This window comes from Anticarsia gemmatalis, chromosome 9 (genome assembly GCF_050436995.1).
Source record: "Anticarsia gemmatalis isolate Benzon Research Colony breed Stoneville strain chromosome 9, ilAntGemm2 primary, whole genome shotgun sequence".
NCBI lineage: Eukaryota > Metazoa > Arthropoda > Insecta > Lepidoptera > Erebidae > Anticarsia > Anticarsia gemmatalis.
This window is the reverse complement of record NC_134753.1, coordinates 8,013,805-8,025,995: the sequence shown is the minus strand read 5'-3', so window position 1 is coordinate 8,025,995 and position 12,191 is coordinate 8,013,805. Positions and strand designations below refer to the sequence as shown.

The following is a 12,191-nucleotide window of genomic DNA, read 5'->3' as shown; positions in this document are numbered from 1 at the left end:
GTAAGATACCTAATTTAAGTCCGTAAAGTAACAGTAACAGCTCAAGGTTTATTTAATAATTTCGCCAAGCATAATATTACAATCGTACAGTGAAAAAGATATTAGCTACAGAGAGTGTTTTAAAACAGTTAAAACTTACGTAAGACTTAAAATGTAGGGATTCGAAATTAAGAAAAAAAAATGAATTGACAAATTAAAATGTGACGTGGGATTTATATTTGTTTGACAGTTTGATGTTGACGTGATTTTGATTTGACGTAGGTAAATTTTAATCTTCAATCTTGTTGAACTTTTACGTACGAGCTTTTTCTTACCGACTAAACTTTCAACAAACTAAACCCAACATACCAATAAAGAAATGTTATAATTGCAATTTAGGGTTTGTTCTGATAATGAATCATTTGTAATGAATAATTTAAATGTTGATGAAGCCATTGGTTATGTACAAAATATAATTGACGATGTTCGATGTCCTACATGGTTAGTTGAATATAAGTGAAACAGAGTATAATTCACAATAATAAGCCAAGAAATACTTGTGATAAGTTTACCGACTTTCGCTATATTTTTTTCTGTCATCATACTTTTTTTGTGTACTTCAGTTATACGTTAGGTACCTGCATAATAATATTTGGGTCATTAATAAAATATCGTCGTATACCTGTTAACTATTTTTTCCCTCAGTGACAAATTGGAAGGAGCTCGACTGAGATATTCCTGTGGACATACAGTATGTGAAGATTGTGTGACATATACAGTGGGTTGTCAAATTTGTACATCACCATCACTTCAATCTGATCATCAACCAAAGCATGATTATCCACAGACACAAGTGGTGAAGAAAGCTACAAAGCTACTGGAAGCATGTCGAAATTTATTTGATCCAAATGGTAGGCATATGATCAAAAAATATTATCAATTTACCCTAATAAGCAGTTAGTCAATTTGCAAATGTTGGATGAAGATTTGAACCTAAAGCAGCTGACTAAAAACTTACTTTTCTTTTGTATACCAAAGTTGTTATTGGTTTAATTTTATGTGGTAGAAAGATGAGTTCTTACCTTATATTTTGTTCCAGCTTTTCAGCGTAAAAGAATATCAGAACAGCTAAGAATTGAAAAGGAACTATTTCCAAAATGTATACAAGCACCAGCAAAGTATGAGAATAAAAGAAAAAGTGTAACTGTTAAAGACACTACATATACCTCCTTTCTTCCTGGAGAAGCAATATCACAAGGAAAAGAAAACAAAATGGAAAACACTGTGAATTATGTACAACAGTGGTTAAGTCAAAATAAGGATAATCTTGCAAGGAAACCCTTTGCAGATTTAAATGTCAATTCTCAATATGTAAAAAGTCCTAGACAGAGACAAACTCCTCAGAAAAATGTGAAAAATAAATCTGATTCTTTGGGTTTAAACAGAAAGCGTACTCATTTTAAAACTACATGTAAAGACTTACCGCAGCTAGATGAGGATAAGAAGTTAGTTCCTACTCCCAAGAGAGTAAAAAAGAAATCTAGTGCATCTTCAAAAGAGATTACCAGTGGTTTACAAAACAAGTTGGAGAATGATGAGAGTGGTATATTTATGGACAATGATCCTATAGTGATTGATGACTCACAGGAAACATTCATTGACAAAGATAAACAAGCATGGCTTGCTGTCCTTGAGGCTTGTAAAAATGAAAGATTTGAATCTACCTCTATAGTTAGCACTAGTCAAGTTAACACTGCTGATGATATCAACAAACAGTTGATCAGCTCCAATGCATTAAATATTAAGGACAATCATAACACAAAAGTTCCATTCTTCAAAAAAAGTGCCATATTAGAAACTTGTAAATATTGTAAAGATGAAATGAATGAAAACTATTCATCAGCAGAGTCAGTTACAGATAAGTCATCACCAGTGAAAATTACTATTGACAGTGAAAGCTTTCTAACTACTATTACTGTTGTAAAAAATGTTCAGAGTAATGTAAATACAAAGAGTTGTGTTGCAATTCAAACTGATACTTGCACAAGTCCAACTCCACTATATGCAAAAGATGATGGCCTTATTAAGTTAAATGAAAATAATTGTAATGTATTAAATAAAAGCATGCCAAGACATGTTTCATTGGAGAAATCGGTGGATGCTAGTGACACTTTTAGTGAAGACCTCTTTGCAGATGATAGAAAAATATTTGGAGATGAGTATCAAAAAACAGAAGTAAAATGTTTAGTTATTGAGGAGTCAGATAGTGATACACATTTGGATGATAGTGGCCCAATGTCAGTCAAAGCTGATGTCCACAGATCATGCGAAGAGAAGTAAGTTTACCTTTAAAAATAATAGTCTTAAAAAAAGCTATTTTATGATTTTTGTTGCTGACTACAATAATTATTGCATGGTGCCTAATAAAAGATACAAATAAAGATAAAAAATATTTTATTTTAAAAGTTTTGATAAATCCATTTCTCTCCATCATTGTCACAGTTGCATGCTATTGATAGAATAATACATAAAATGGCTGTAATAATTCCAGAGATTATGGGATCCTTACTGAGGTATTAAATATGAATGATCATGAGAATAGACCGCGGCATGGACCAAGAGGACATACACCAACCAGTACTGATTCATCAGATAAAGAGAATTATCATCCAAACAGAATAAAAAAGCGTAAAACTGAAAAGAAAAAATCCACAAAAAAGTAAATAGGCCTATGTGCTGAGCACAATTATATTTAGTTTTTAGCGTTAAAGGCTCGATTTTTCCATTGTCAAATGACTTTATAACACAAATAGTTATTGGTCAGTCATACAGGTTATGAAACAGTGCCAGATAACCTTTCGTATAAATAAAGTGGTGACAACTGCATGAAGTATTCTGTCGGTTTAAGGTGCTCATTATAAGTGCCGCTCACCAGTCGGTAAACGATCTGTGGATTAAGCCTTTACGCGTTCATTATATAGATGGATGTTTAGTGGTATTAGACCCGAACGTCTGCGTGCTTCGGAGGGCACGTAAAAAGTCGGTCCCGGTTGTAGACTATAAAGATATCTGTCGTTGAGCCTTAGCATTAGGTCTTTAGGGCAGTTTGAACTTTAACACATCACTGATTAACAAAAAAAAAAAGGTAATATTCTAAGTACTTGATCTGCTAACTCTAAATATTCAGAAGTAGTAAAACCCGCCATTAATGTGCTATTCTGATAGATTCATAAATTGTTATACATCTGTAATTATTGTCAACGTGACGATGGAAAAATCGACTCAAATAAAAATATTTTTGTAAGAAAACCTACGATATTTACGGGTCTTTGTATAAATGAAACACTGTAATGATTTGTTAAAATTATCTTGTACTATAGCTATGTAACTACCTACCTAAGTTTCTAGAGTAGAAATGACATTTATTTATATTATATAATAATATTTGAAGGATTAAAGACAGTAGAAAAATCACTAAACGACAATAAATATTTAATTGAGTACAATAACTATAATAAATAGTGACTTAATTATCCAAAGAACAAACATTTTAATAAATACTACCTCCTAATCAAGCCAGTGTTAAGTATAGGCGGTTTCTGCTCTCTAACTGTATTATTTGAATGTGGCGTAAGCTCTGACCAGTAGCGCAATTCTCTACAGTCGGTACTGTCGAGTATCGAGAATTTGACATTTAAAATGTACTGCCAAAATAGTTGCTACACAGCCCGCTAGAGGCGCTGATCATATATTCATACAATATTTTTTGGTAGCTAGCCGGTTGTCGATAGTCAATAGCGGTAGAGAATCTAGCTAGTTGGTCTATTTTGTGATTCTTGGTCAAGTTTGAAACTTCCTAAGAAGAAAAGAGGCAGATCCTAGGTTGCGCCACGTTTATTAATAAGACGGTATTAGTTTAATAAATTAGAACGTAGCTTTTAGTATTAAGTGTATTTAGGTGCAGTGAATGAATTCCAACATGTTGATTAAATAAATTATTCTTATAATTTTTTAAAACATTTTTATTATTTCTACCCGGTACCCCCCTATCGTAGAAGCTAAATCAAAGTTAGTGGTGAGTGTTAGGTCTCTATTAATATACCACTTCTGATTTGACTTAGCTGTGATTATAGTGTCTAATTTAAATTTCTGACAAGTAGTACCTACTTATTGAATATTATATTGTAGGTAGATCTTAACACGAAGTATTTATTTTAGATGCACGAAAACTAACTGCATAGTTGGGAAATCTCCCAAGAGACGTTACAAGGACTATATACTATTGGCAATGAAACAAAGAAAGTAGGAGGTATCACTGTATTATCGAAATTTGTACTATTTTTGGAGGTCGGTTCGGCAATTACCACCAGCCACCGCCGCCGCCGCCGCTTGACCAGCCGCTGCTGCCGCCGCCAGACTTCCAGCCACCACCGCTACCTCCGCTGGACCAGCCACTGCTGCCGCCGCCAGATTTCCAGCCGCCACCACCGCCGCCGCTGGACCAGCCACCGCCGCCGCCGCCGCCTCCGAGCTTCCAGCCACCGCCGCCGCCGCCGCTAGACCAACCGCTGCTGCCGCCACCGCCTCCGAGCTTCCATCCACCGCCACTGCCGCCGCTGGACCAGCCACTGCTTCCACCTCCGAGGTTCCATCCGCCACCACTGCCGTAACCGCCTCCGCCGCCGCCGCCGGACCAGCCACCTAAAATGTTATATGTATGTATTTATTGCCTTCATTCTTCATCTTGTTCCAATAATATGATCAGAAAAACATAATTATATTTTTGGACTTGAGTTGTGGCAGTTCTAAGGCGTAAGTAAATCTTACAACTTCTTACTGGCCTATTTATCGTAAAATATTTTTTGAATTCAAGTACATATAATAAATAACACCTTCTACACCTTCGGGCCGAAGGTGTAGAAAGTAATGTATGAAAGACCATTAATCTTCCTGGTCCCGTGTACCTAATAGACGAGCTTGTTGCTAATAATTCGGGGTACCTACTATTGAGAATATTCTAATAGAAATTTGAAAAACCTCTTCACTTTATACTATCCCCGATCTAGGAGTCGAACTCGAGACCTCATGACCAGCAGTCACGCGCCTCTAGACTACTGAACTGACCACAGATTTTATTCAAAACAATCCCTGGCAAAATATTATAATCCATTTACCTATTACACAATAAAGTAATTAGGGTGTTGAACTTCATTTCCGAAAGTCAATGCCTTTTTGGTCAGAAGATCAAGAACCTTGACCTGCGGTCAAATAAGTGGGTACTAGCACATTGCCGTTACATTAAAATAATTCAAAGATTGCGAAAAAGAGCTATATTCTTCTTACTATTCACGACTTTAACACAAACAACGAAGTAAAGCGATGAACTAATGTCCAGGCTAAACGCAGTGTTGTGAAATCGTACGTAATGTTGTCGACCCGCTGAGCGAATGTCTGACCCTAACTGTGTGATCTTTACAACTACAAGCGCTAGGCATTCCTATATCTATATTAATTCACATAAGTAAGTATAGCTAAATACCTACATGGGTACCGTGAACTAGGTAGGTACTGCGTATCATGGGGATTATACCTAAGTACCTATGTTAGGAATTTATCTACTCAAGTTGAGAAGTATATTTTTTAAGCAATCAGATGGTTACTTACCATGACCACCGCCGCCGCCTCCTCCGGTCGTTATGATCTTGATGATCTTCACCTCTGCGGAAAATATAATGGGCTTACTAAGAGGCAAAAATGTTCCTACAGCAAACATTTACTGTTTTTCTAGTAAGGTCAACATAGTGTCGAAGTTGTCGAAGTCGCTGAAAAAGCCTTAGACATGGCTTACCGGCTAGATATGTTAATTAACAACAACCGACCGACCTTTTAACCCTCCGAAGCACAGACATGCTTATTCTGAATATAAAGCGGCCACCCATCCATAGAGTGACCGCGTCAATAATTGCCATTAAACTACAGACCGTTTACCGCGCGACTTGACACTGAAGTTGAAAATACTTACGGCCACCGCTGCCGCCGCCGCCGCCGGACCAGCCGCCGCCACCTCCGCCGCCGCTGGACCAGCCACCTCCGCCTCCGCCAAGCTTCCAGCCGCCGCCGCCGCCGCTGCCGTAGCCGCCACCGCCGCCGCCGGACCAGCCACCACCACCACCACCACTGGACCAGCCGCCACCGCCACCGCCGCCGCCGCCAGACCAACCACCGCTACTAATGTAACCGGCTTTGGCGGCAACCGCAAGGGCTAACAGACATACGAACACCTGCAAATAAACATTATTATCAAAAATCCATTAACGCTAAAGGTTATTAACATTTAATATTCTAACAGTTTATTGCCTATGATATAACTTGAACTCATCGCGGACTCTTTTATGATCGTTATGTCAGTAAATCTAATCTTTCTTTAGTTCAAAAAATAACGTAATTCACTTTAGTGTTCTCAAAATTATGATGAGAAACTGAGAGTGAATTTTGACTGATATGAAAGGAGGAAAGATTTTTATTGTAGGCATGTAAAAACCTACTCACATAGACAGAGGTAATGGGGTACAAAAACTTATATTAAGCTGATGATCTTTATACATTTTGGATGGTTTTTCTTTGATCCCCGACAGAAAAGAGATGGTCCTTTGAAAAAGTAGAATAATAGATTCTACTGAGTTTAATTAGAGGGGAAGTATATTGCAAACGATCGGATAAGAAAATGTCTATGCAGGAGTTTTATTTTTACGGATAGACTGCTTTTTCCTTAATTTTTTTACTCATTTTTTTAAATAAGTAATGTACTTTTTAGTAAAATTGACTCTGGATCGAAAATGTTTTGTTGATTCGTTGTTGATTTAGGTCAATTAAGCCTGTTAGGAAACTCGGATTTAAAGAATTACACGAATTACTTGAGTAATGTTGTTTGTATAAAATATTGATTACCTTCATGGCGAAGCTGTGTTCAAACTGCTTGCTGAGGGGTCGTTTGTATCGCATTATATATGTGATGGAGCATCTCCCACTCGCGGGTGCTCCGCTCGCGGCTCGCGGCCGTCGAGAGCCGTGAAGAGGCGAGCGGAAGCTGTTCTGTGGCCGATAATGATGCAACCCATTGTCCCTGCAACTTAAGCCGGACCTGCCCGCACAATTTAACTAATCCAAAATCCCAAGTTAATGTTATCAAGAGCCTATTTTCCGAATGTAGAGGCATAAATTATGCGTGTATCATATACTGGGATCATTATCAACTCCGATGGAAAAGTTTGTTATAGAAATTTTAAATAAGTATACCTACATACATACAGTATTTTACTGCACACTGGGAATCAACCCCGAGAACTCATGACCTACAGCCGTAAAAGTTTTCTCTTAAGCCTCAGCAACAACTAATTAACATCAACTAAAAACGTGAAAGCACATAGAGTTTAAAAAACTGTGATTAAGTAAACGACGGAGACGTATGCCTGGTTGTGAATGTCACATGGGGAGCATAGTATAGACAAAGAGAGGCGTATTCAGCAGCGGGTAGAATCGGCTTGTGTATGATAATAATAGAAGAATCTGCAGGCTTCCCTAAGTGTTGGTGTAACTGGTAAATTTTTAAAAATACCCAATATTTAGCCATCTCAACAACGTGTATAGGTACTACATACCGAGTACCTAAGATAATGGGTTAATTTTTGTGTCGGTTTTTTCTTACCATCAAATAACAGAATCTTTAAAATATAGCAAAACGCAACAAGAGGGCCCATGGACCATTTGGTCGTAGAACTCTAATTACCTACATATGTTAGATCAACAGCGATTTGATGATTTCAATTAGAAGGCAAAACGTTATCTATCCATCTCAAGCATCAAGCTTTTAAAGACAAGGTTAAGAGTCTCAAATACAACCTTAAAATAATTGTGATGACCACTTGAGCTCGTTATTGAAACTTGAAAGTTTTTCAAATATATTAATAATAAAAACTGGCCAAGTGGTCGTGAATTGTGCACGTAGGGTTCCATACCATTATTTTAAAGAATGGCAAATACTTAAATCAAGTCTGGTGAATGGGAGACCCCTTAAATATTAATTTTGTTTCCAACTTTCGGTATACGTTGTTGAAGCGGCATCAGAAATATAGGTTATAATTATATATCAGGTATAATTATCATCTGTGAACCTTTTAACTGCCTAACTTGAGATACAACCCAGTGATAGACAGCGGAAACTTAGTAATTTTTCGTTTTACTCTTTAAGTACGGAACCAAAAAAGGACACACCTATGTAAGTGCAGAATATTACTGACTTTATATTTGCAGCGTCGCCTGTGGATTTTCCTAATATACTTATGGTTTCCAAGTTTGATAATTCCAAAGATTGATTATTCAATTACTTTACCGCCCTACAGCTCAATATTCGTATACGTATTATCGCAAATATTGATGTAAACCCACCTACCACTTAATTAATTTAATTTAATTTTTGTCAGATTTTATTTTCGTTTCTTTTTGTTTTCTCTATTCTTTATTTTATTTCATTTTTGTACTGTACATCTCTTTTACAAAATTTTAACAATGTGTTGAAGAGCAGAGCCTCCTAGCACAGGTATATGTTTTACTTAAAAGGAGGCTCTAATGTAAGATTCACTGTAAAAGCTGTACCAGTTTCTGAAATAAACATTTTTTTTTTTTTTTTTTTTACTATGATACATGGACGTAAAAAAGCGACAATAACACATTAAAACAATCCACGGTCAAACATATCAAACTGACGAAACAGATCTATCTACAAATAAGTATTACAACCTTTTGAAGCATACATTTTTTACAGATTCATGAAGTCACGAATATTAAATCATTAAAACCTTTAATCGTAAGTTTAGTGCCTACGTATATGCTTTAATTGCAGGAGGAAGTACTTTGGATAAACCGCACATCGATAGTATTGAACGTCAACTTATTGCAAGAAAAATAATTAAACCAATAAAAAATACAAATGGACAAGTAACCTGTCGTTGCGGCCACCTGATTTTGTTAAATCTTTTCATATAATTTCGATGTACATGATTAATTACAGAATCATTCGATACATAGACAATGTCGATTAAGTAATTAGCGATGCTGAGATCGGGCGCAGTATTTCGACACCCCGTCGTAGAACCAGACGGAAAAGGAAAAGTTTTGGGCTCTTAACGATTTCCTTCGGAAAAGCGACTTTGTTATATTTGAATATATTTTTGAAACAGTTCATATTCTTTAATTTTCAGCAGCAGCCTGGAATGTCTCTTTGTGTGTTGTTCATTATCTACTTAGGTACATACCGATTACAATTAATAATGTTGTGGTTCCAAATTCCCTTTTTATTATTATGATAAAGTATTTAAAAAATGCAACGAATTTTGCTGATGTTCATTAAGAACCTACTTATATACTTAATGGTTCCTTCTTCTTGCAATATACACAATGATATGCATTGTAAATTGTGATGAATATTGCCTTAAAGACATTGCATTTCGTACTCAACTGCGTGTGATGAAGTAATTGCACACACTGTGCCACACAGACACATCAGTAATCGCGACTTGTGTTTACGTAGATGTCATGATAACTGCTTAGTTCAGATTAAGGTTTTGAAATAATAATTCGGTTTAATCCGGTTTCATTGACCAAGGATGGAATATTATGAACGTTTAGTAAATGCTTAGGACCTTTATGCAAATCTTTATATGTACCTACCTACACACATCTTACTCTTCCTTCTTCATATCGAACACTGAATACGTTAGTAAGTAAGTTCTAAACTTATTATTAAAGCATTTATTTCCAAAATAATCAGCAGATTATTAGTTATTTCGGACGCACGCTCGGAAATGGAAGTAAACGTTCAAATTGAGATGAGATAGATGAGATTATTATGGTGAGAAGGCCGTGGAGTCTGGTAAACATTAATTTTATTATGTACATAAGGTTCTCAACAATGTGTGGCAACTTGAACGTGCCTTCTAGGATGATTTCGCAAGTGACGTCTTCATAGAATTTGTTTCGTTTTACATCATTCCGATTCCAATCTCCATTAATAATATACATTATTACCAAAATGATTGTCAATTATGAATAATTAAACAGATTCATTCTTTTATTTTGACAGTTACAATTTATTTGAAATGAATACCTTACGTATTTCACTACCAGTTGTTAACTAATGAATAATGTGAATGTGTCAGGTAGTGTCATACAAGATACAAGGTAAATGTTACACGCACGCATAACCCTATGAATCACATTATTTTATTAAAAATTCTAATTTAATTCATTAATCAGTTCAGTATCAAAAGAGTGCGATCCCGATGAAATATTCAATCATTCATAACTTAATTAAGATATGGGTAAAAAGTCCAACCGCATCAATAGTGTATTTTAGATAGATATCATGTTGTTTTAATAAGTTTTATTTTAGGTAACTTTAATTAATAATTAACTAATTAATTAATTTAATTATTAACCATAATACGCTCCACAACAGGTGTCGCGGATGTTGGCAATAAAGCTGTCAAACTTAAGTGGGATTGGGCGGGTCATGTTGTTCGGATGCATCCAGATAGGTGGGCAAGTATCGTCACAAAATGGATGCCTGAAGGTCGACGACGACGTCGAGGCAGGCCGAGGAAACGTTGGAGCGACGATTTGGACACCTATCTGGAAAAGTGGCAAGAGATGGCTGAGGATAGAGACCGGTGGAGGAGTTTGGGGGAGACCTTTGCCCAACAATGGGACAGCATAAGTTAAAAAAAAAACTTTAATTAATTTTTTGTTTTGTTATCCAGGCATATGCAGGTCCTTGAAGTGTTATGTCGGACCAACGTCATATGTTGGAGATATTAAAAGAGCGATCATTAGAAAAGTAAACAATGTTTTTCAAACTTAGCTTGACTGTCTAGATTTATATTGATAGATGCATCGTACCATATTATTACTCGAAGTCAAGGATTCATTAATCAATAACTACAGTCTCTAGACCAGACAACTCATTTTAAGAATATCATAACCATTTATAACACAAAAATTTCGCAATTTAAAAATGCAAATATCGATAGTGTTTGCATTTTACAAGTTTTAACTTTGGGTGGTATTCTAATAATATGAACGAGTTGAATTAACGATGATATTCTGCCGGACTTCATACGCGGTTGGACTAGGTATTCTGCTATGAAATATCCTCACGTAATGGACAAGCGCCTCTGTCTTTACCTTATTTGAAAACTAAGTACATATTTTACTCTTCTGGCTATCCAGTCTGTCCTTTCCTGACTTAGCTTTGGGTCTGAGGTGTAAAAAGTAACCAGTAAACAGACGCTGAAAATTTCGGGAAAATCAGTTCAACAGTTTGGTAACGAAGGTATTGCAGGCTGATACAGTTACTTACATGATCCATTAACAAATAATACCTATACACTAGGTTTAGTACATTAATTAGCCTGCGTGGGTATAGACCCCGCAACTTTAGTTATGACCCAATGTCTATCATAATTACTTATTGTACAACATCCACAGATATATTGACCGTACAATGTGGGTACTTGTGTCATCTAAATCAATTTAATTTATATTCGTGAAATGTTTATAGCACTGCTACCGTACGGTGTTATTCTTCAGTAAGATTACACAATTTCATTTTGTATTATATTCGATCATTAGTAAGTTCACAGGGAAGCGGTAGGACTCTTAATTACCTAAGTGTCTACAGAATTGATCGATGTTTCTAAAATGTGTTCAAGAACACAATAACTATCAATATTAATTCTTCTATAAGTAACTAAAAAGATAATACTAGGTGATCGTTTTCAGTTGAATCGTTTCGAACAAAAAGTAACAGGTTTAGTTTCATCTTTTGCCACGGATTGGATCATTAGCAAATTATAACAATACTGAAAAAAACTGTGCGTTATTTAGTGAATGTATCAAAAAAGGTCATAATCATTACTCATCATTACGTACAAAACGAAAAGTGAATCGGTAACAGTTCACTATCCATATGTCTCACAGTTACATCCGAGTAAAAGGCTATTACACAACCTCGCGAATTCGGACGTCCAACATTCATAATTGGACGTAGTTATGAAAGAACGTTCCAATCCACACGCAGGTCAAAATGAGTAAATCGCGTTTTTGTAATTTTGTGGTACGCTTTTTTTTGGTAGCGAGTACAGCTAAGTAGTATGTAT

General features: G+C 36.0%; 2 protein-coding genes across 2 annotated transcripts; one reads left to right on the top strand and one right to left on the bottom strand.

Annotated features, from left to right (window-relative positions):
- Positions 1 to 234: 234 nt before the first annotated feature.
- LOC142975656 (uncharacterized) lies at positions 235 to 4,014 on the top strand. Its single transcript, XM_076118642.1, has 4 exons — positions 235 to 480; positions 685 to 890; positions 1,079 to 2,315; positions 2,531 to 4,014. The coding sequence occupies exons 1-4, from the start codon at positions 407 to 409 to the stop codon at positions 2,700 to 2,702; spliced, it is 1,689 nt and encodes a 562-aa protein (XP_075974757.1). The 5' UTR covers positions 235 to 406; the 3' UTR covers positions 2,703 to 4,014.
- Positions 4,015 to 4,282: 268 nt separating this feature from the next.
- LOC142975674 (uncharacterized) lies at positions 4,283 to 7,052 on the bottom strand. Its single transcript, XM_076118665.1, has 4 exons — positions 6,928 to 7,052; positions 6,002 to 6,260; positions 5,644 to 5,697; positions 4,283 to 4,680 (listed from the first exon to the last, which is right to left on the bottom strand). Exons 1-4 carry the CDS (start codon positions 6,979 to 6,981, stop codon positions 4,340 to 4,342), a joined length of 708 nt encoding a protein of 235 aa, XP_075974780.1. The 5' UTR covers positions 6,982 to 7,052; the 3' UTR covers positions 4,283 to 4,339.
- Between the last annotated feature and the right edge of the window lie 5,139 nt (positions 7,053 to 12,191).